Genomic DNA, 24225 nt, shown 5'->3' on the forward strand with positions numbered 1-24225 from the left:
TGCCAGGCAATATGTTACATTCTTCACGAGCAGTATCTCCATCAAACCTCAAAACGGTTGTTTCAGATGAAATCATCTGAGGCATTTTAATGATACTATGCCTAATACACAAATAACACATAGCTGGTATTTATTAAATGGGAACTCCTTTAAACCATTACTTAAAGCTGAATCTACATCTGTGAATTATTCTCCCTGTTTCTTTCACAGAATTTAGGTCTGATGCTGTCTACAGTAAGCGGTGGCAAAACAAAGGTTGTGTTGATAAAGATCTGGTGTTAAAAATTAACTATCATCAAGGCAGGGGGAAAACTACCAAAGGAAGAAGCAACAGGCACTTTTCCTCATGGTATTAAGTTTTCATAATTTGAATTATATTACAATGAAAATGATTAAATTGAAGAACATAATTTGTGTGGCTTTACAAGGAACATTCTGAATAATGTGAGCAAAAGAAAAGAATCTGGTGTGCTTTTGGGGGTCATCACATGAAAAGTCAGAATAATGTGGGAGGAAAACTTAATTAATAATATGAAGGAAAAAAAAGTAGTACTCTTGAGCAAAAGTTTTATTTCATCATTGCTGTTTTTTTTCCCCCCACAGAGTTTATAGCTATATACCTTTAAAACTATCTTTACTACTGAACCCTGCTATAAACTCTCAGAAACTTTATTCCCTATTAAAAATAAAAGCTGGCTTATAATTTTAGATAATGTACATTTTCTTAGAAACCAACTATTATACTACCCTAGGCTATATTTTTGCCTATACAATTCAATTAACAAAAATCATGCCAGTATCTCTGCCTTTACATAGTAATTTTTTTCCCCACAGTATTGGGGATTGAAAACAGGGGCACTCCAACAGTGAACTATATATCCTCAGCCCTTTTTAAAATTTTAAAACAGGGTCTTGCTAAGTTGCTGAGGCTGGCCTTGAATTTGTGATCCTCCTGAGTCACTGTGATTGCAGGTGTGTATATTTTCACTGTAACCTAAGCCTACAATAATCCTGCTTTTGAAAGCAGGGAACAGACACAGAAGAATTTGGACATAAAGGTTCAATTGACCCTCTCTATTCACAAGTCCCTCATCTGAAATAGACTTTTTTTCTTATTATTCCCTTAATGATACAGTGTAACAATGATTTGCTTAGCATTCACATGGTATTAGGTATTATAGGTACAGATTTAAAGTACACAGGAGCATGTTTGTAGGACATATGCAAATACTATACTATTTTATATAATAGACTTGAGCATCTGCAGATTATGGTAGCCAGGAAGGGTCCTAGAACTAATCCTCCACATTTAGCAAGGGATGACTAGAATGATCAGGACTAAGAACATGGGTCTCCTACCTGTGTTTTATTGCTTCTGAGAAGGTCCGCAAAATATGAATAGTCTGTTTCTAGTTCAGTAATGGTAATTTTTTCAATAAGTGAAAATAATCTAATAAGTACACTTGAGCTTTCATTTTGATTGTCCATTTTTTAAGTAAAAATTGCACATTATAATGTTTTGTAAAAATGTATCAGATTCTTAACACCTACCTCTTCATTTAGGTTGCTACTTTCCTGGATAGTCTTGATCCATGCTAACATATCATCTCTGTCTTCTGCCTGAAATAGACATTCACAATCGGATGTGGTAAGTCGAAACACATTTTTCCTCTTGGTCTCACTGTAAGAGATGTCTATCAGGCAAGCATTAACACTGATGGGTTGCTCTTCCTCAGAAGGAGGCATCTGCTCTCTCTTATCTTTGTACAAGTACAGAGAATGGCCCCGAAGTACAACATACATCTGTTTCCAAGGACGAATACTTCCACCAACACGCTGGAAAACACAAATCATTCCATGAATATATAACATACGGCTAAATCTTTGTGACAGGATAAGCATATTAAACAACACCTTTAACATGTGCATATAGACACAAACACACACCTAGTATAGAAGGTATCTAATTTACCTTAATACATATTTTGTATATATAACCAAATTAGGCAATGTATTCATATCAAAATTGAGGATAGTGAAATGCTAACTTTAGTTGGAAAGATAAAATTAAAAAAGAAATTAAAGTTTTGCAAAATATATTTAAAATGCCAAGGAAATGGAGAATTTAAAAAATCAATCAGAAAAATCTCTAGATAAAAATGGATCTTAAGTCTTAGCTTGAAAATGATAAACATTGCAGAAGAAATTTCCAAAACGACATGTACAAATGATGAATTAAGTTACCAAAGCTGATCAACTTTATATGTATGGTAAAGCAAAAATATCCATATCCAAAGTAAGTCCTCTAAAAAATTTTAAATTCTTACAATATTGAAATGTTCTCATCAACAAGCTGACCAAATATTATAGGAAATTCTTTATTATATTTGGAGTCTACCTGATGAAGCATATATTGGTATTCATTTATATAACCTAATATTTGTAAAATAAAATAAGAAAATTATAAAGGCAACTTAAAACAACAACAAAAATTATGAATAGGAGAAATGCCACTTCGTAAAGGCCTACTCTGTCATTATCTATGGCTAGTAAACTAATAAGAGAGTTCTTTCTTATTTTTACCTTAGCAGAATATAAGAGAAGATATTCTACCTATTGTGAATACAAAGACTAAAATATAAAAAAAAAAAAAATCAAGATTAGAATCTTCTTAAATAATCTTTCCTTTATGCAGAAGGAGATATTTTCCCCTTTAATCTGGACATCTTTTCATTTTACACATAATGCAGTGTGTTGTGTTGGGGCCTGCATTCCTGACATTTACAGGAGCTGAGTGAACACACTACCTTGCCCTTATCGGTGACAAGTGGTCGGAAATGGAGCCACCCTTCTTTTGCAGCATCACTGAAAACCTCTGAAGAAGAATCTTTTCTGGATCCAGAGTCTTCTGATGACTTTTGACTATCTGTGATCTACAGAAAAGGCCAAGAAAACATAGTCAAATGTCAGCTTTTTCCTTTATAAATATTTATATGTTTGAAGTTGCTTTGCCAAAAGTCTTATGTTCCAAGTGAAGAGCTATTTTTGGAAGATCCTAACTTCCTAATTGCATAAGAAATATTTCTAGTCTTATTTAAAAAAATATTATTAAAGTCATCTGAAGGAATTTAAAAATATAAACTGATTTTTCCTGCTTTCATGAATCCATATTTTAGCAGAAAAAAATGATCAGTTTGAGATTTTGCCAACTGAAAAATGAAAATAGCAAGATGCAATAATCAAGGACTGAGTAGAAACTATAAGTTGGTGGTGCTGAGGCAAGGCCTCTCTGAAGAAGTAACATTTAGGTGACATCTGGAGGAAAAAAGGGCTTGCCATAAAAGGCCAGAGGGATAAAAATTTCAGGGAGAATGTATGTTCATCATTATTATTTTAAATATCCACTGTTCAATGTGAGTTACTAGATGTTTTGGTTTAGGGTCCTTAGGCTATGGTAGGATAAGTAAAGGGAAGCTGTTAAAAAGTGATGAAGCAGGAAGTAACATTATGTGTTCACATTTAGTTAAATTCAAAGATTTAACTGAATGCTACACAAGGATAGATTCTAAAAGGGCAAGATGAAAAGATGAATTACGCGAGTTATTGAAGGAATCCAAGAGACAGATGAGTGGCTTAGATAAGTGAAAAGAGGGAGGTATGCAAAGATTGAGGGTATGTTTTAGAGAATAAATAGGATTGATGTGGGGGTGGGGAGAGTGAACTAAAAGAAACAAGACTAATTCCTAGAATGTGGCTTGAGCAATGATGAACAGAAGTGAATTTATTCAGACCCGGGAAAACTAAGTCTGAGGTAATCAAGATATATTGCTCATGTAAAGCTGAACTGTTCATTAAAAATCTCAATGAAAATGTCATATAGGCAGTAGCTTACATGAGCTACAGTTTGGGGAGAAGATCAAAGCAACACAAATACTGGGATACCTCTGTGTAAGATCATCAAAAAAATCGGGGTAGATAAAGAATGGGTAAGAACAAGTTCGAAGCATTCCAACATTGTACATGCTAGGCATAAACAGAACCCGCCAGTGAAGTAGAGTTAGAGATAAAAGGAAAGCAGAAACAATGCTAAGATGGAATCCAGCACACGGAAGTATTTCAAGAAGGGAATGGAAAATTGTGTTGGATAATATTGAAAGGTCAAGTAAATTAAAAACCAAGTAATCAGGGGCTAGGGTTTTAGCTCAGTGGTAGAGCACTTGTGTAGCATGGGTGAGGCACTGGGTTCAATCCTTAGCACATTAAAATAAATAAAGGATTGTGTCCATCTACAACTTAAAAATTGAGGAAAAAAAAGTAATCATTAGTTTTGGAACTTGAATTGTCTCTGGTGACCTCGGCGTGAACAGTGCACTGAAAAGTAGAGAACAGACAATCTTTTCAAGGAGATTAATATAAAAAGTAGAGGTGAAAGGAAGAGTGCTATCTAGAGGAGAGAGTGGTTTCCAGGAAGGTTTCCATTTAATGTAGGGAATAGTACAACATAACTATTATACAATGGTGAATGAGCCACTGGAAAGTGATTCTGCAGAGGAAAAGGAGGCATGAGTGAGTGATGACCCAATCCAAAGGCCGTGGGTACTGGTTTTCCACAGGATAATGTGTCAAGTAAAAAGATGTTTGAGATAAGGAAGGCACAAAGTGTGGGCATAAATGCAGGTGACAGATACTTTTGGAGATGGTAAGAAAGGAAATTCCTGTCTTATCATTTCTACTTTTCTTAAGGAAGCATGAGCGAAGGTTAGAGAACAACATATAGAGGTGGGCTGAAAGAAAAGGGTGGAGGGAAGTCACGAAATAATTCTAAGGACAGAAAAATAAACACACAACAAAATACAGAAAGATTGCTGAGAAGTTAGATTTGGGGCCATAAATTGAAAAAATCAGCAGTGTGTGAATGTGTGTAGAAATTAGAAACATTAATATTTTCCAAAATGTAGTCAACAGTTACAGTATAAAAGTTATATGATATTTAAATATTAAATATCCAGTGGATAAAATATTTCTTTATGAAAAGTAAACTACTAAGGTAATATTTATTTGCTTGATGTTTTAAAAATACTGAATACTAACCTTGATGCCCTTCAGGCTAGATACATGCTTAAAGGATCTGTTGGAAAAGAAGTGTATTTGCAATTAGTACAAAAACACCTTAATGTAAGAATTTGAAGACTGCAAATAACCTTTTAATTAAGGAGCTGATATTTTATCATTATCATGTTAAATGTTCACTATTCAATGTAAATGAAAAAACCCACAATTTTATAAATACTTAAATTTTCAATGATAGAAACTTTCTTAGTTTATTTGGCAAATCAAAACTGTTTCTATGTAAAGTGTGGGATTTTTCTCATCTAAGATCAAAGGAAAAAACCACTCAGGATAAACACTTGTCTTTCTGTTATTAGTTAATCGTGGCTATGAAACTAGGGTAAGGATTTCCACATTACTAATTATGCTCTGTAAGTAGCTGATGTCAGCAGTCATCTAGAGAGCATGGTGGGTATCCTGACCTGTAAATGCAGCACCCAGAGCACTGCCAGGTTGTTCCAGCCCAGCACTACCCTCCAGCCACAATGTGAGTGCTTTCAAGAAGGTGAATGACAAATATTGTCTCCAGAAAGGCTTAAGTCAACATTAAAGTATTCAAAATAACTTTTCAAAATTCATTTGCAGAACTCAGAATTTTAAGATATTACTAAAAATGTCACTATCCTCTCCTCATAGAAACCATAACAATCAACAAGGTAATTAGAAACAGATATACAATCTTGAATAGTGTGGGGGGATACTACCTCTAAATTGAAGTGTACAAAGAAGGGTGGCTAAATGCAGTGAAGTACAAAATGGACACAGAGAGGATACCATTTGTTATATATCTCAAAACTGCAGTTTATTGTTTGAGAAATCAAAACCAACCTCCCCTTGTTTGGAACAAGGGCTAGAGTCAGTGACAGAAACTTCAAGATATGAGAAAAGAACGAGGAAACAAAATCCTGTCATCTCTGTAGGAAGCAGTGAACAGCTAGTGTAGGACAAAGGAGACTGAAATGTGGCAGTTACTGACATCTTTCAGTGAGGGGAAACTAAAGGCTAAAATAGCTCCCAAATCCAACCTGGGATCATTAGAAAAACTCCTGCTGGGCTAGAACACTGTGTTCTGGCCATACCTCACCACAGTGGCTGGCCCAACATTATAATGAAATAAAAATCTAATGAATACTTCAGAGTATGTTATACAAAGATAATTTAAAAAAAAGACAGAAGAGCCTATATTACAAAAGAGGTCAATATTAAATATCATGTTAATAAAATATCTAAGAACTAGAAAGGCTGATTTATAGCTAGCAGAATTTCAAAAAAGCACAAATAATGGGTAACACCTCTACCAAATAAGAGAAACATAAAACTACTGTAATTAATTGAATCTGGTATATATGACCAGATGGATAAATTAATTGAACAGAGCCCCAAAATAAAAGAAAATACAAATAATTTAGTGTGTAATAAAGATGGTGTATCAGTGGTAAAAGGATGAGTCACAATAGATGCTTTGGGGACAACTGGAAAATCAAAGTTGTAAATATACAAAAAAGAAAAACATAAGTAAACATTGCAAAATTTCATAATTCTGGAGTTAGGATGGACATCTTCCGTATGATTCAAAACCCCCAAACCATAAACATATTCCCTAAATTTAACAACAGTAAACATTTTACATGTTTTTCATGGTTTAAAAATAAAAGCCAAATAAAAATTCTGAATTGGGAACAGACTTGTAATGCTTATTACTGGAAAAGTGATAGTTTTGTTTATATTAAAGGTTATGCAGAAATCAATAAGAAAAACCAGCAGAAAATGGGCAAATGATATGAAAAAGCAGTTCATAAAAAATGTTAAATACATGAAATGATGTTCAATTGATGGTTCAAATTAAAATATAATACCGTAAGATTTATTTTTAAAATAAAAAATAATACACTGCATTGGTGAATAATGGAGACTTCTGTACATAGTTGGTGGGAATGTGACTTGATATAATCTTTATGAACAGCAACTGACAATAGATATTAAAATAAAAATATACACATATCCCTTGATGTATAATCCTAGTAAGACTTATTACTCAAACATGCTAAATTGACTTTATGTAATATAGTCAATGAAATATTGTTGAAGCATAAGATTTGAGCAATCTAAATTTCTACTAATAAGATCTAGATTATGGATTAAATATTTTCAGTGGAAATATAAGCAATTATGAAAAAGAGGCAAGAATATTGAACTACAGGATCTCTTGATCCATATGCACACCAACCCTCATTTATTTATCAAAATAATTAGAACACAAACACATGTAAGTGTATATAAGTGATTTTATACATGGAATAGCTCTAGAATTATACACAAGAAAATACTATCAGTTATGCCTGAGTGGTATTGAGAGGTTGCAGGTATGTGTATATATACATACCATGTTTGTGTATCACTGACTTAAAAATTATATTTAAAAATCCAATTGGATATATTACCAAGTAACAACTTGGATTTCATTTTTTGCCTTTCTAATGACAAGAAATTAGAAAAATCTAAGGCCTTAAATTCCATATCTATATGCCAAACTTATATTGAACACCCATCCATATACAAATATTTAAAATAGTACACCTAAGACTTACAATTTTGCATCTTCTCTATAATCATCCAGACCCTCATCATATGATTTTGATCTTTCTGTTTTTGAGTTGGGCTGGGCATCCAGGCTAGGTGGTCCAACAGATTCTGTAATTAGAACCCAATATTCATACATTTACAAGTGGTTTCCAGATTCTTTTAATGGTGAAAAGATCTGTTTGTCATATGATTTGTATAACCACTCTTTAAATGTACCTTGGTCATGGGACAGCTGACGTCGAATTAAAGGAGCAGAAGTTGTGAGACTGGGAGGAACAGTTGCTATTGAGGGGACTTGACAGGTAGAGGCAGAGATAACAGCAGAAGCAGGGATGTGGGCAATATCATGATCAATGCTAGGGCTAGTTGGTTCATCTATAAGAAACGGGAAGATAAACATTAGAATATTAAAAACTCAAATGTATTAATAATAGCCAATAATCATTACTACAAAATAAAGATTTCTTTTTAATACTTTTTTTAGTTGTTGATGGACCTTATTTTATTCATTTATTTATATGCAGAACTGAGAGTGAAACCCAGAGCCTCACACATGTTGGGCAAGTGCTCTACCACTTAGCCACAACCCCAGCCCCCAGATAGATTTTAATACTTAACCAACAAACCACACACAAATTAAATATCTGATCTGCTAAAAATATTTACACAGCTTTTACTCTAGTAATTTCAAGTAATTCTCAGAAAACAGCATAACAAATATTTTAAATGAGTTGCTTTATCTACCAACTGATAACCAAGGTACCAAAATTTATAGGTATTCAGAATTTAAACTTACCAAAGTAGAGTAATAATCATACAGCACCCTAAAAAAACTACTTTTCAAATTTTAAATGCATTACAATTATTAATTCAGAAAGCTAAGAAGGGTAATTTGGATAATATTTACCTTTCAGTGTTCAATTCCTTACTTCTTCCCTCCCTACCACACAAATGCATCTTCAATTTTTGTTGAAAGACAATAAAGCTTGTAGTTTGTAGTTTGTAGCTGTGGCTATTTTAATTGGTACCTTTGTGTAAATCACAAAAGGCACCCTCTTTCTCAGGTAGATGTTAGTTTTGGTCTTCCCCATTTGCCTTCTTGAGCAGATACCGTTGAACCCTTGTAGAAAAATGAGTATTTTCTAGGTACTATGAATTTTAAGTTTCCCAAAACCTGTCTCTATCATATACAAATTCACATGCATGTATAACAGCCATCATATAGCCAACTTACTATCAGCACCATTACAAATACCTTGTATTATTCCTTCCTGTAATACTTGTGAAATCATAAGAAGTACTATTTCACAAAGACCAAGACAGATTAAATAACTTGCATAAAGTTTCAAAGCTTTAAGATGGAATTTGAACCCAGTTTGATACCTGAGGTCCTGCTTTGTTTGTCTTTCCTTTGGTAAACTTTTCAAAAGCTTAATCAAAATTTATAAAAACACTAGAAGTATAAATTCTAATATTTGAGGCCAAGAGAATATAATTTAATAGAAAAATGGAACTATAATCTTTAAAATGTCTTATGATACCCTTTATATTACAATGATAAAATGGTTTTGATTTTTAATTTTTTAAATTCTAATTTGTTATATATGACAGCAGAATGCTTTAAATTCATATTACACATATAGAGCACAATTTTTCATATCTGGTTGTACACAAAGTAGTCACACTATTTAGATCTTCATACATGTACTTAGGGTAATGATGTCCATCTCATTTCCACCATCTTTCCTACCCCCATGCCCCTTCCCTCATACTCCCTCCCCTTTATTCTACCTAGAGTTCCTCTAATCCTCCCATGCTTCCCCCCCCCAACCCCATTATGAATCAGCATCCTTATATCAGAGGAAACATTCGGCATTTGTTTTGGGGGGGGTTGGCTAACTTCAATTAGCATTATATTCTCCAACTCCATCCATTTACCTGCAAATGTCATGACTTTTATTCTCTCTTAATGCTGAATAGTATTCCATTGTGTATATATATACCACATTTTTATTATCCATTCATCTACTGAAGGGCGTTGGTTCCACAGTTTAGCTATTGGGAATTGTACTGCTATAAAGATTGATGTGGCTGTGTCTCTGTAGATTTTTTTATTTAAAAGATCAAGCTATTGTAATTCTGACCAAATTCTAAGACTCCTGTATCATCCTAATGATCAGCAGTATTCCAACAAGGAGAGCTCATGCCTATAAAAGTATAACATTTAAATGTTATGCTAAATCAATAAATTCTGAACATCTTAAACTTGTTTTCTGGTTTTACAATTTTTATTAAAAGCACCTTTACATTTTAGAAAAGAAAACATTATTAAAATCTTCGGGTCACTTTTACTAAGTATATGACAGTTTATCCAATAATTCTGTCTCTAAAAATAAGGAGATAAGTGAAGTTTTTAACTAATTTAGTGAAGATAAAAATTTATTACTAAAAATTATAGTATTTAAAACTATCATTAGGATTTAAATTATCAAAAATTTAAAAGTTTCTTCATATGATAGAGATACAGTAAGTGGGTTTTATAAAGATTCATAAATACTGCAATGAATGGGAAAATACCATATTGTGTAGAAACTATCTGGCTTACGCAGTATAACTGTATAACAATTAAAAGAGATTTTCGTATCAAAAACATTCAACTTACAAAATAGTTCACATGAGAGCAACTGAAAAAAATTGATAAGAGAAAGATATAAAAACCTATTTTTAGAGGCTAGGATTGTGGCTCAGTGGTAGAGCGCTTGCCTTGCACGTGTGAGACACTTGAGTTCAATCCTCAGCACCACATAAAATAATAAACAAAATAAAGGTACTGTGTCCATTTACAACTAAAAAAAATTTTTAAGCCTATTTTTTAAAAATTGACAAGATATTCCTATAAGATAACATTTTTCAAAGCCAAGAAACTATCTCTGGGCATATGTGGTCATCATATCTATTAAAGGGTACCTATGAGATGCTGTGAAATAAATCTTTTAGGAGAATAATGACATGCCTTGTGAAGTAATTTTAAAAATGTGTATTATTTAAAATAAAACAGGGAATGAAATTACATTGTACATGTATTAGACATTAAATAAAATTTCAAAGCCAAGCTTTTTTAAAAATTGAGTCTGGATTTGCTGGTGGTATTCAAACTCTTTTGACTTACTATGTTTTGGAGGCTATTGTTTAAAACTGACAAATGGTTGTACACATTTATAAAGTATAACTGATGCTTTAATACACATATACATTGTGTAATGATCAAATTGGGGTGATTATCCATCATATGTATTTATCATTTGTGGTAAGTACATTCAAAATCGTCTCTTCTAGCTATTTTGAAACATTATAGTCACTCTACTGTGCAACAGAACATCAGAAGTTATTCTCTTTGAAACTGATCACATTATGTGATGTGTTAGGTATGTCACAACAAATTCCACTACTATGTGTAGCTGTTATATACAAATAAAATTTAATTTTTTAAAAAAGTGATTCCTCTACTTAAAAAGAACTCTGTATCCACTGAAAAAATTTTCCCCCTTCCTTCTCCCCTGCCCTCATCACTCCCTGGTCTCTGGTAACCATTATTTACTCTCCACTTCTATAAGGTCAACTTTTTCATATTTTACATGTGATAAGATCCTGTGGCATTTATCTTTCTGCATTCAATGTACTTTTTACCCCAATATAGGATGGCTATTATCAAAAAGGCTATCAAGGCTGTGGAGAAAGGGGAACTCTTGACAGGAATGTAAATTTAGTATAACCATTACAGAACAGTATAAAGTTCCTCAAAGATTTCCCAAGGTAGAAAAACAGATAGTTGTTCAAATGAAAAACAAGACCCCTGGGTTGTCATGTTTTCAATTTCTAGATTTTTAAATAATCAAACTTATAGTTCACAAATATATGTTTTACATGTTTTAGTTTAAATGTCTTAATATAGTAAATGACATGACTAGAACAAAGATGACTGATTATTTTCAGAATATTTGTATTGACAGAATATTTTAGGGCTATAAGCTTGCTATTATCAATCTTTCCCATTAAATTGAATTATATAATCAAAGAACTGGGGTTAGAAAATGAAGAATTATTTTACTTTTTTCACTAAAAACCCCATAGCTCTTCATAACAAACAGAAGATTGAGGACATTGATGCTATTATATATTTTTAAATTCAGTATCATTGTTTCTTAACCTGTAAAATGAATAAAACAATGTTCAAAAATTTTCTTTTGAAAAAGTGTTTTTCACAAATAACATGTATCACATAAATCAATTTGGATCTTTTTCCAAATGGAGATATAAATTTATTATTTTGCATTTATTATTTATGTGTGACTAAGAAATATTTACTATGGCTTGTTACCAATTAAATGTTCTAGAAGGATAGCTAAGATTTCACAAATGAAGTAAAAAACAGAAACATACAAAAATTAAGCAAACATTGTGAAATGTTATGTATGACTGTTATGAAACACCAAATATAATACAAAAATTAATTCAAAATGGATTAAAGACTTAAATGTAAGACATGAGACTATTAGAAGAAAGAAGAAAGTCCTCCAATGACATTAATTTGGGCAAGAAGTTTTTGGACAAAGAGCCTAAAAGCAGAGGCAACTAAAGCAAAAACAGACAAAAAGAATTATAACAAGCTTAAAAGTTTCTGCATAGCAAAGGAAACAAAGTAAAAAAAGGCAATCTACAGAATGAAAGAAAATGCTTGCAAACTACACATCTGACATGGTATTAATACCCATAATATACATGGAATGAAATAGCAGAAAACAAATAACCTGTTTGAAAATGGGCTTGCATAGACATATTTCTTAAAAGAAGACATACAAATTGCCAGGATATTTTATGAAAAAGTAACATCACCAATCATCAGGGAAATGCAAATCAAAATCACAATGAAATACCACCTTACTCCAATTAGAACAGCTATTATCAACAAGAAAATAGCACAAGTCCTGGTGAGGATGGAAGAAAGGTACCTTTTCACACTGTTGTTGGGAATGTAATTAGTATAGCTGTTACGTAAAACAGTATGGAGACTCAAAATATTTTTTAAAAAAAGTAGAACTACCATATGATCCTGCTTTCCCACTACTACATATATATCCAAAGGTAAGGAAATCAGTATGTCAAACAGACATCTGCACTCCTGTGTTTACTGTAGCACTATTCACAGTAGCCAAAAGATGGAATCAATCTAAGTGTCCATCATTGAACAAATAAATTTAAAAATGTGGCATATGCACACAACAGAATACTATTTCCCCCTTAAAAAAAATGAAATTCTGTAATGTGTAACAACAAAGCTTCGGAGGACATTGTGTTAAACAATCCAGGAATCTAAACAAATACCAAACCCAAATCCAGGAACCCAATGACAAATACTAGCTGAACTCGCTCACAGGTGAAATCTAAAAAAGTTGATCTCATAGAAGTAGACAGTAGAATAATGGTTACCAGAAGCAAGAGAAAGTAGAGGGTACAGGAGGATAAGGATAGGATGATCAATAGGTACAAAGTTATAGTTAAATAAGAGAAATAAGGGCAACTATGCTTAATAATAATAAATTATATATTTCAAAATAACTAGCTGTTTTTGAATGCATTTGTCACAAAATATGATAAATGGTTGAGATGGAAATGCTTATTTGACCATCACACAAAGTATACATGTATCAAAACATTACACTGTATCCTCAAATAAGTGTAATTAGAGTCAATTAGAAACGAAAGCAACAAACAAAAAGCATGGAATGTAGTTTGTTTCTAGCTCCCTTTGACAAATATGCATATATCCTCCTAATACCCAATGTCCAGTGCTGCAGGTTGGAACACAAGGGAAACAAAAATCCTTCTAACATGAGCTGAGGTAGGAGGCTTGTTTCTCACAGATAAAAAATCACTCTAGAAAGAAGTACATAATCAATGTAGTTTAAATGTTATAATTATAGTTGAGAATAATTTTATATAATTCAGTAGAATTATCAAAGTTTTGCATAGATTGTGGCAGAATAATCAGTTTCTTGATATAATTTTGTTTTCTATTTCACCTCTGCTAAAAAAAGGGTAATCCTACTTCCTCTCCAAATGGCATCACAAAAATTTAAGTTATATTAACATTATAATATTAGTTAGGTCAATAATAGAATAAACTATAGATTGTAAGAGGAGGCATAAATCTGTACAAATTGGAAGAAATGATGACTAAAATTATATATGAATTACAAAAATAGTAACAGCTGGTATATGTATCTCTGTGTGTGTGTGTGCATATCTCTTTTTTTTAACTAAAAATATGGAAACGGAATGACTGGTCTAAAACTCCTGCCATAAAGGACATTCACTGCACATGTCCTGAAAAGTCAATCTACACCTTCTGTATCTGTTTAAAATCATTGGGATTTTTCCTTGTCCTTAAAGGAAAAGGAGAATAAAAGCCACTTATAGATTTGTTTTAAATGTGATAAATATTCTTTCTTTTTGCCTTCCAAAGAATATGTTCAGTTTAAGTCAAATGACGTGAACATCAAGTATATAAAGCCAAATTATCTTTTTTATTTTTAAGACAGCATCTCTTTTACCCAGGCTGGCCTCCAACTTCTAGTGGGCTCAACTGATTCCTCTACCTCAACCTCCTGAGCACAATTTTTACTACTCCAATGTCATCTGATTTTAACATTCTTATTATGTAGAAAGAAAATATATTATCTTGATAAGATCTCACAAACCTATGAAATATAGTCACAGGTGATAGGACTCTTTATATTTTAAAAGGTCATAAAACAATCATTAGCCCTCAGCTGCTTTCTATAAAATATCTATTCTAAATGATATATTAAGTTCCATCTATAACAAGCTTCAAGATTATACTATTCACTGAGCTTGGCCTTAAAGATACCTATGAACATACAATTTTGGTTAAGATTCCCCACAATATTTACAACTTGAATATATCATAGTTATAAAAATTCTAAATCATATGGAACCTTTTCTTTTAAAGTTGATTTAGATAATATAACCTGTTATTCTAATAGCGCAAAAAACTGAAGTTTCTCTAGAAAAGAAAAGCCCAGAAATATTGCTCAAAGAGAAGCACATTATACTGTAAAATTATTGTAAACCTATGAGTTACCAGGGGGTGTAGAAGTGTGCCCTGGTGGCAGAGCAAGGGCCTAATGTCATAAAACTCTGAAGGGTGCTCTTCGCAATGCTCTCTGTAGCAATGGTACCCTCAGAGTTGTGCTCTGTGATGAAGTGGAATGAGGATAGAGCCCCTATCTCTACCATTTAATAGTATGCTTTTAGGAAAGTTATTTAATCTCTCTACAGCTTAAAAGTTCTCATATATCAATGAAGATAATGGTAGCAATGTTTTCAGATTATGTCTTAGAGCTGTACAGTAATTAAGAGAACTTTTTTGGGTTTTTGCTACATATCTAGTCATCATTTCAAAAAAATATTTACTAAGTGAATGCCTTTTCTATGCCAAGCAGTGTTCTAAGGGATTGTGGACATCAAAGTGATCCAGAGATTAAAATTTAAATTTAAAATTTCAGCTTTCATGTACCTTTTATTTTGGTAATACAAAGAAACATGTGATAAAAAGTACAAAATAACCTCTGTGGATATATGTAGGGCACCTATTTTGGATAGATTGGACAGGAAAGACTGTTTGGATAAGGTAATATCTAAGCAAAAGTCCAAAACAAAGGGAGGGAGACAGCCTTGTGATTATCTGTGGAATGTGTTCCAGGGCTGGGAACTGGCAGCATCAGAGACCTGTCACAGGACACACTTGGCATGTTCCACAATAGCAAGGAAGCTAGTGTGGCAGCAGATGGGATGCATGGAAGAAGATCAAAACAAGAGATGGAATACTAAGCACTAAAGCTATTCCAACTGTTTTCTGACTCAGGTGAGTCAACATCTGGGTACAACTGGTTTACTGAGTCTCCTGGTTCCTGATGGTGGGAATTTGTTTCACCAAAATTAAAGTAAAAAATAGGTATTAAATACAAGGTTTTTTAAAAAAAGAAAAATTGAAACCAGAAATAATTTTAAGGATAAAAGATGATGGTTCTGGTTGAAGCACAACCTATAAAATTCAGAACACATGTTTTAAAATCACAGTGCAAGATTTCTATACCTGTGGAACTACAAATTATACTTTTCTGATAAGACTTACATAGTTGATGCATTAGCCAATGACTCTAAATGAGCTCACCTATAAATGGGATGGAAGCCAAGGAATCGCCAGGCGGGCTGGTACTTGAGGCCTTCCTTTCCTCCATTCTTTTTATATGGACCTCTCGGCGTGCATCATTCGGCAACCAGCAGGTGGTATCTGACCCAGTATCCTGGTCATTTACTGCTAAGATGTAAGACTGATGCCTTAAAGGCTGTGGTGTTTGGCGACCAGATGGAGGTTTTTCTCTTAGGATGACAGTTTCTTTATTATCTAAAGCATTTGTTTGCTGAAGTTCAGCCTCTTGTAAATTTGGATCTTGATTCCTTTGAATAAGAGAGAGTTCTAAACCTGAAGTGCCCACAGTCTCGCTCTTCTGAAGGCCAGGCTTAACAGAAGCTCCAGATAAAGAGAGGGCCTTCCCAGTCTCCACTTGATGATCAGGGGTGCTTTCAGCTCTGAACCACGTCTGCTGATTCAATACACTGTTTTGATGCAAGTGATTTACCGGTCTTTGGTCTTTGATAGACACCAGTGAGTTCTGGCTGAATGATGGTTTTGTGACATGTGTAGAAGGTGCTTTCAGAGAATTACTCCGGACTTTTACAAGAGGTGACCTGTCTTGTGAAATACCTCGCGGCAGTGATGTTCCACCAGTAGTTTGAAAATTCCTGTTGGACTGCGGTGTTTTCAGATCTGATGGAATTTTTTTAAACTTCGACACAGATCCCACTCCTCTACCACTCATTCGCCTATTATCAGAATTAACAACACTTGGAGCCACAGTCAAATTTGAACCTCGAAAAGATTTATGAATTTCTTGTTGCCTGGGCCTTTCATAAATACCTCGTCTATCATCCTGTTCAGTAAACCCACTCCACTTATAAGTCTGTTTTCGCTCCCCATTTGAATCAGGTATTTGACTTTCAGAATTAACATTTTCTAAGGTTTCACCTTGTCCCTCAATGTAATCCCATGAACGAGTTCTATGATTACTGAAACTAACGGGTGGAGATGTCAGTGCACCTTGAGATGCACTTCTTGGACAATACTTCATTAGCACAGAATCTTCCAGTCTTTCCTGGGAGACACTGCGTTGCCGAATCTGAGCAGACTGGGGCACTCGATCATGAGAAGTGCTTCGGCGTCGTACCTGCAAAGAAGTGCGGGTTGGTACCACCTGGTTATAATCCGTCGTGCTCTGAGATGCTGCTCTTAAACTATCCAATCTTTCTTGAATTGTCCGACAACCTATGTGCAATCGTCTGTTATCAATATACTCCTTGTAAGTTTTATAGTTTTTCCAGTCTATGTGCTGATGGGAATTTGGGGAATAGTGATTAACAGATACAGAAGGAGAATCTACAGCTTGAGATCTACTGCTTGAGATTCCTTCAGATTGTCCACTGTAATTTCCAGATTTAAGTAAAATTCCAGAAGGTTCTAATGACCTAGAACCTGCAGTCTGATGAATAAGATGGGCAGTAGGAATTGATGATGGTGGTGATGTGGTTCTTGACACTATTTTTAAAGGGTTCTGTTCACTTACACCATACCTTACTTCTTCAGTTCTGTGTGAAGGACCTGTATGGTTGTTTCTACTGGATAACAAGTCTACAACCTTCTCAGAAGGCACAATGACAGTCCTTACACTTTCATTGCAAACACACACTGCTGTGTTTGATTTTGCAACATCTGTTGGTGATGGAGGCACTTGTATTTCCATTCTATAAGCCCTGCCAGGTTGTGTCAGGACTGGTGTACTGGTTTGCTGTTTGCTCAATGACGAATCTGGAGGAGATATTTCAACTGGCTGTGCCATGGCTGAAGGGGCAGATGGCAACCAGGGATAGCAAACTGGTGGAGGTTCAGGTATATTACGAGCATTGCCGCTATAGGCTTCATTGCCTTTCAGGTAGGCATCTTGAGAATATGCCTGTATGGAAATGAAAGAAAAATATCACTTCAAATTCACAAAACAAGTCCCATGTTTGTAATTCACTATTTTACTTTAATATTTTTCCTTGATCCTGAATGACACTCACTATAGCATGCATGCAAACACAACATGAGAATTCCACAAATCTAGAAAAGAAATTTTCTTGCAGAAATCAAATAGATTGTAGAATGTGCAACATAAAGGGATTACAATCACTTATTTTCTCAAAAGATGTAAGACAACATCAAATTTTCCCTAAGCAATTAAATATATAGCCATGTTGTTTCTAGAATTCTACTCATTCAAAGCTTTATGATTTTTCAGCAGTTGGCAGGTTAAATGGTCGCCTACTAAATCCCAGCAAAAGGTTTTTTTCTTTTGATAGACAGAGGGTGAAAATATTAAAAATCTTAACCAAAAACATTTATTTTAAGCACAATTATCAATAATGAAATATAATTTATTGAAGTGTCTTTTCAATTAGCCATTCCAGAATCCATAATAATCCATTTGATAAATTAAGCCTTTCAACAGCCATGCTAAATATTTTAATATTTAAAATAACAGAATATGCATGTTAAAGAAATTAAGCACGTGTAATAAAGGCAAAAAAAAAACAGGGGAAAAGGAAATTCATCTTTCTGTTTATAATTTACATTTTTTATTTTAAGTTCATGCAAAGTTATATAAATTTATTTGGTCTCTTATTTATTACAAAAAGACCTTTATTACTAACAGGCAGGCATGCAGCTCAAATTATTTCTTATCAACTATTTATGAATTGCAGTATTTTAAAAAATTTAAGAACAAGTGAAATTAACTACAGAGACTACAAAACAGCTCACCAATGTAACACAGTTAGCATCTGGGAGTTAGGTGTGGTAATATATCTTCCCCTAATCAAAACAAGCTTAACTCAAGACTATCATCATTTTCTGTCTTTGCATTAGACAGCTTGCAAAACTCAAATGCAGCCAATAACATAACACAACACAACACAACACAACATAACATAACATCACATCAAAGTACTAGAGAAAAGAAGAGGGTGAGAAACTTAAAAAAAATACTGATGCAAACAAATATTATGCTTTTAAACCAGTTATATATAGGATACAATCAAACAAACATTAAAAAGAAAGAAAACACCATTAAAGCTTTCTGAAAATTAGTAAGATTAACACTATAAAGAGATTTCTCTAAGCAAACTTACAGTTTTAATAGATTGGTTTATTACAAATCTCTAAAAAACATGACTTTAAAAGCAAGGAAATGGCTACTGTGCATTTCTTACCAGAGCTGTGACATCCTTTGTAAATTGTAGCTAGCAGAAAATAGGAAAACATAGCAGAAGCTGCTTACTGATATAAAGACAGAATCATGTTGTCATATTGATGCTGGAAACAGCAAGCTAAAAATACATCTATACTGATTTCTCTGGAAGGTACCAAGAGAGGTAAAGGGCAGTGAAGCATAAAGAATAACTTCAGTATCCTTCTGAGCATCTTTTTCTCAGGCTTTTATCTAGGTCTTATTTGATTGGTCTACCACTCTTGAAGCAAAATACATTTGGTGACGTGCATCCTTAACAGATTTTTTTCTTCAATATGCACTGCTATCTGATGATGTGCTACAAAGGCTTCCCTTCCACACGAGCAACATTGATGCCTCTCATTTCCCCTGAGCTTCTTCCATCTCTGCTATCCAGATGACGAAACGAATGCTCTATTATGCATTTAAAATAGTACAACCTCCTTCTTCCCCAGTAAATCAGAGCATAACCACAAGCTGTCAGCTAACTGCAGCTGCCTTTACACTATGATTTGGGTGAAAAAATGACTGTTTTGTTAAATAAATTTCACTCAGAAATTAAGACCTTTCAACATTGTACCTTTTGTGCTGTTTTACCAGTTTATTAAATGACTTCAAAATATACATACAAATATTACTTCCAGAGTAAAACTTACAATGAGTACTTCAGAACAAAGACTGGAATGCAGTGAGAAATTAAAGCTAGGTATATAAGAAGAAAATATGCATACCATAACATTTTTACAGCATAAACACCATCTTGCATGAACATGCATCTTGCATCTTGGGTATGTGCATGGACATAACAAGCTTATCTTATATAAGCTGACTGAATATACACCATTGCTTTTCTGCGACAAAAAAAAACTGCCTGAATGAGAGCATCCTGTAGTCTGGTGCAGTATTTCCTGCAGCAGGTTTGTGTAATCTCATTATGTACCACTTGAAAAGAAGGGCAGATCCCTATAGCCAGTGATGTAGGAGAAGTTGGGAAGCTTCTGGACTTCTCAAAATCTCTATATTAGTATACATTGTGAAACTTGAAGGAAAAGTAGGAACTTATTTACTATAGAACCTATCTATTTCCAAAGGTTTTAAAATGATTAGAATATCCTGCTTGGGAAATGCTGTTGTAGAACTAATAACTTAAAGATACCTCTTTTATTCCAAATTTGGGGAGGAATATTATTTTAGTAATTTTAAATATTACTAAAATATTAAACTACTGAATACTTTTAAAATACATATATTTCAGATATGTATAAGAATCCTGTATAGCAAGTCTAAATGATGAATAGCCTACCTATAGCCACAGGTCCCAACTTCTGAGTAAAGATATAACAAGGGGTCCTTAAATTCATACACTGGACCATACATTAAAAACAAATTAATTAAGCAGAACATCTCACATATACTGAACTATTACCTAATATAAGCAAATACAGTTGAGATAATAAAATATGAATTCATTTAAGAACATTGCTAAATTTCCTCATATATTCTCAGTTGATGAACACCAAAAACCTTGTTTATACTATTTACTTTCTTATTTAAAGGCTCTTCATTTTCATATTTGGGAAAAATACTACTCCAAATTACTATCCATGGAGAAATAACAGTGCCCCTCAGGTCACATTGTGGATTAGTATGTGTTATACTGGCATATGGTGACTGGCAGGTCATAGACATTCCTGAGAAAATTCTGGAACATGTATGGCTATTCTGAGGGGTATGGTATATGACAAATTATTTCCCAAATCATATTAGAGAAATAAATCAGGACTATACAATAAGCATCTTAATGAATCCTTTTCTCCATGATACCTCTAAGTGTTCCCTTAGAAAACTACTGGCCTGCTGTAGGCTCCTTCTAGGAAGAAAGCATTCATAGGGGCTTAGACAAATACTGGGTGGGTCATCTGGAATAGAACACAGAGTGAGGCTCTTTGAGGTGAATATTAAATGCAAATGGTTTCATATTCTGGGAACAAATCTGAAAACTCTGTAACTTGCTCACAGCTGTCAGGTGTTCTCTGTGTCCTTGTTTACAAAGTAGCAAATCTTTCATTGAGTCATCATGGTCTGACGGTCAATGTTTTAACTACCCATTGGGAATCTTTGACTTGTCAGTAAGTACCAATTAAATGGCACAAAATATCATTTAAACAAAATAATTATATTCTTTTTAAAAAGTATTTCTTTTGTTGCACATGGTCACAATATCTTTATTTTTTTAATGTGGTGCTCAGGATCAAACCCAGTGATTCACACATGCTAGGCAACCACTCTACTACTGAGCTACAACCCCAGCCCCAAAGTAATTATATTTTTATATAATGATGTCAAAACCATACTGTGTCAAAACCATACTGTGTTAATAAGTTGTCTGAAATGGTATGATCAAACCAGTGTCATTAAGAATTGAATATTCTTGAATATTCAGGGCTGGGGATATAGCTCAGTTGGTAGAGTGCTTGCCTCGTATGCATAAGGCTCTAGGGTTTAATCCCCAGCACCAAAAAAAAAAAAAAAAATTGTATATTCAACTATTAACAAATTTTGGTTTTTACTTTTTAAACCCAAATGAATACTTTATAATATGTACATGTGTTTAAAAGATTAACACTTAAGTTTTTCCCCAAATAGAATATGGTTTAAAAAAAAAAAAAAAAGCCAGTTCTTGTCATTTAGCCCCCTTTTCACACCACTTACCACTCCACACCCTGTCTTGAGTTTCCTTTAGCCTTGCACTTAAGTTTTATATTTTGGAGTTTATAGCTTACATTTTAAAATTGAAATCATACCTAATGAAAATAAAATAGCAGAGACTTTTTTGTGCTTATTGCATCCAAAAATCTCTGAACAAAGGCAAAAAGGTGAGGGAGAAATAAGAAAGATGACCCACAGAATTCTTCATTTGGAATCAGAATTGTAAAAAGCATATTAAATAAACTTTTATATTAATAGTCTGAGTCTTAAGTATAGGTACCGTGCCAAACAGTAACTAAATATCCTAAAATAATCTTTCAGTTCAGTTTTAAGAGTCACATCAAAATCACTATTATCATATCTATACCATTAAATGGTAAACAAATAACAACAAAAAAACCCAGCAAAATAAAATGCCCTACAGAACAAAGAGGCTGATGAGATTTTTAAAATTCTTAGCTACAGTTCATCTTTAAAAGTTAATTTATTAATTTAATGTCATGAAAAATAAGTGAGAAATAACCATCTGCCTGTTGATATACTAAAATGCAAGCTGGCCATGCTACAGTGAAGTACAGAGAGAAAGGAATGGTACAGGTGGGAAGGGACAAACAGAGCCTTGGATGCAGTCCAGAGATGTTGAGTTAGAATTACGGCCCTGACACTAACTAGCAGTGTGACTTAAGGTAAGCCCCCAACCCAGAAACAAATCTGTACTTGATGGCAGCACAACACTGTTGTTGGGAACAGGATTCAGTCTCACACTCACCCGAGTTCAAATCCTAGCACCAATGCTTTCTTCCTTATTCTATTAGACAAGGTATTTAACAGTGTTATTAACAAAGAACAGCACAGAGCAGGCTAAAAATGCTCTGGCCAAACAACAAACCTACCCAAGAATCTACAGAGTTAACAGAACTGATTAATTTAAACTCTGAGTCCAATGAACCCAATGCTTAACAAAATATCTTGTGTCTCACATCAAGAAAAATGCCCAAATCTCATTCTCCTATCACTATCTCATTTAAGGAAGGATTTGCTAATGGTCTCTTGTGATGCAATGGATAGCGCATTGGACTTCTAACCAAACTTGTACTGGCCATTCAAGAAAGGATTGCTGCAATCAGTGCTGTGGTCTGTTTGTGTGGCCCCACATTTCATATTTTGAAAGGTTATCACCTGAGTGGTAAGTGTTAGGAGATGAGGCCTTTGGGAGGAGATCAGGTCATGAGGATGGAGCCCTTATACATGAGATTAGTGCTCTTATGAAAGAGGCCCCACACAGCTGCCTTGGCCTTACTTACCACTAAGTAAGACACCATCCCTGAGGAAATATACCCTTACTAGAAACCTTGAGCTTTGAATTTCCCAGCTCTAGAACTGTGAAAAATAAATCTTTGTTTTTTTAAGCCACCCAGCCCATTAAAGGTATTCTGTTATAGCAGCCTGAATTAAGACAACCCCATTCTTTAGGCTACTTGAAGGGTAGTAGCTATTTCATTCATGCGCACTTGATAGCAAAACAAAAACTTTTTGTTCTTTTGGAAATGAAACAAGAAATATCTTTTATTATGTAGTAATTCCTTAAAACATGAATATATATTTTTATCCCAGTTTAACATAGTATTATAAAATAATTGTCAAATGACTAGACTGTATTATTCTTCATTCTTTTAATCTAGAAAGTATATTGGTTTAAAAAAGCTGCTACACACAGAAGAACTATAACCAGCAGTAGTTTAGAAACATAATTATTCTTAATTTTATTTCATGCTTTCAACCATCTATCAATCTATCACTAGATAACTATTTATCTAAATTAGACATTAAACCAAATAAAATTTTCTATGCCACCTCTCAAAGATGAGTTGAGCACTTCTAGAATAATTTGGTTCATACCTCATTTCAGGAAACAAACACCACATACTACCCAACCCTACTGTTGTCCAGGTAAGCACATATAAACTACTATGGGCTTTTCCATGGGTGAATGATTTTTACTGTGGCTGTAAAAAATTCATGTTATTTTTTTCCTTTTACAATGAATATTTACCCTTACAGGGATAGGCACATATTTTAAAGTGCATCTTTTGAGTATCAATTTAAGATCAGTGTCCTTAAGTACTCCTGAAGATTCTTAATAAAATATTTTAGCTCAAGGATCTGGGCTAGAGACATAGTACTTCTACATATGGTTTTTTAAAATCCCAAACTCTGTTATATAATAGCTCTAAAAATTGACACTTGTATTTTTCTAGTGAAAAACAGTTTATGCAAAGAAGAAGTTGACATAGCCTAATGTCCTTTGTAGAACAATGTGTAATGTATTAATTATATATATTTATACATATTAATTATA

The 24225-nt window shown here is 33.6% G+C and overlaps 1 protein-coding gene across 7 annotated transcripts in view; it reads right to left on the bottom strand.

The window, feature by feature from the left end:
* ARHGAP21 (Rho GTPase activating protein 21) overlaps positions 1–24225 on the bottom strand; it is a 140097-nt gene that overhangs the window by 13504 nt on the left and 102368 nt on the right. For 5 of the 7 annotated variants that reach the window (XM_081297759.1, XM_081297755.1, XM_081297756.1 and 2 more), the window contains exons 8-14: positions 19141–19170; positions 15947–17843; positions 7909–8067; positions 7698–7800; positions 5092–5128; positions 2808–2933; positions 1552–1836 (exon numbers count right to left, since the gene is read on the bottom strand). In XM_081297759.1, coding sequence (XP_081153885.1) covers positions 1552–1836; positions 2808–2933; positions 5092–5128; positions 7698–7800; positions 7909–8067; positions 15947–17843; positions 19141–19170 — 2637 coding nt within the window. The remainder of the gene's footprint in view (positions 1–1551; positions 1837–2807; positions 2934–5091; positions 5129–7697; positions 7801–7908; positions 8068–15946; positions 17844–19140; positions 19171–24225) is intronic. The other 2 variants (XM_081297761.1, XM_081297760.1) reach the window with 1 other exon arrangement.

The sequence above is a fragment of the Spermophilus citellus genome (genome assembly GCF_964194105.1).
Source record: "Spermophilus citellus genome assembly, chromosome: 6".
Classification (NCBI taxonomy): domain Eukaryota; kingdom Metazoa; phylum Chordata; class Mammalia; order Rodentia; family Sciuridae; genus Spermophilus; species Spermophilus citellus.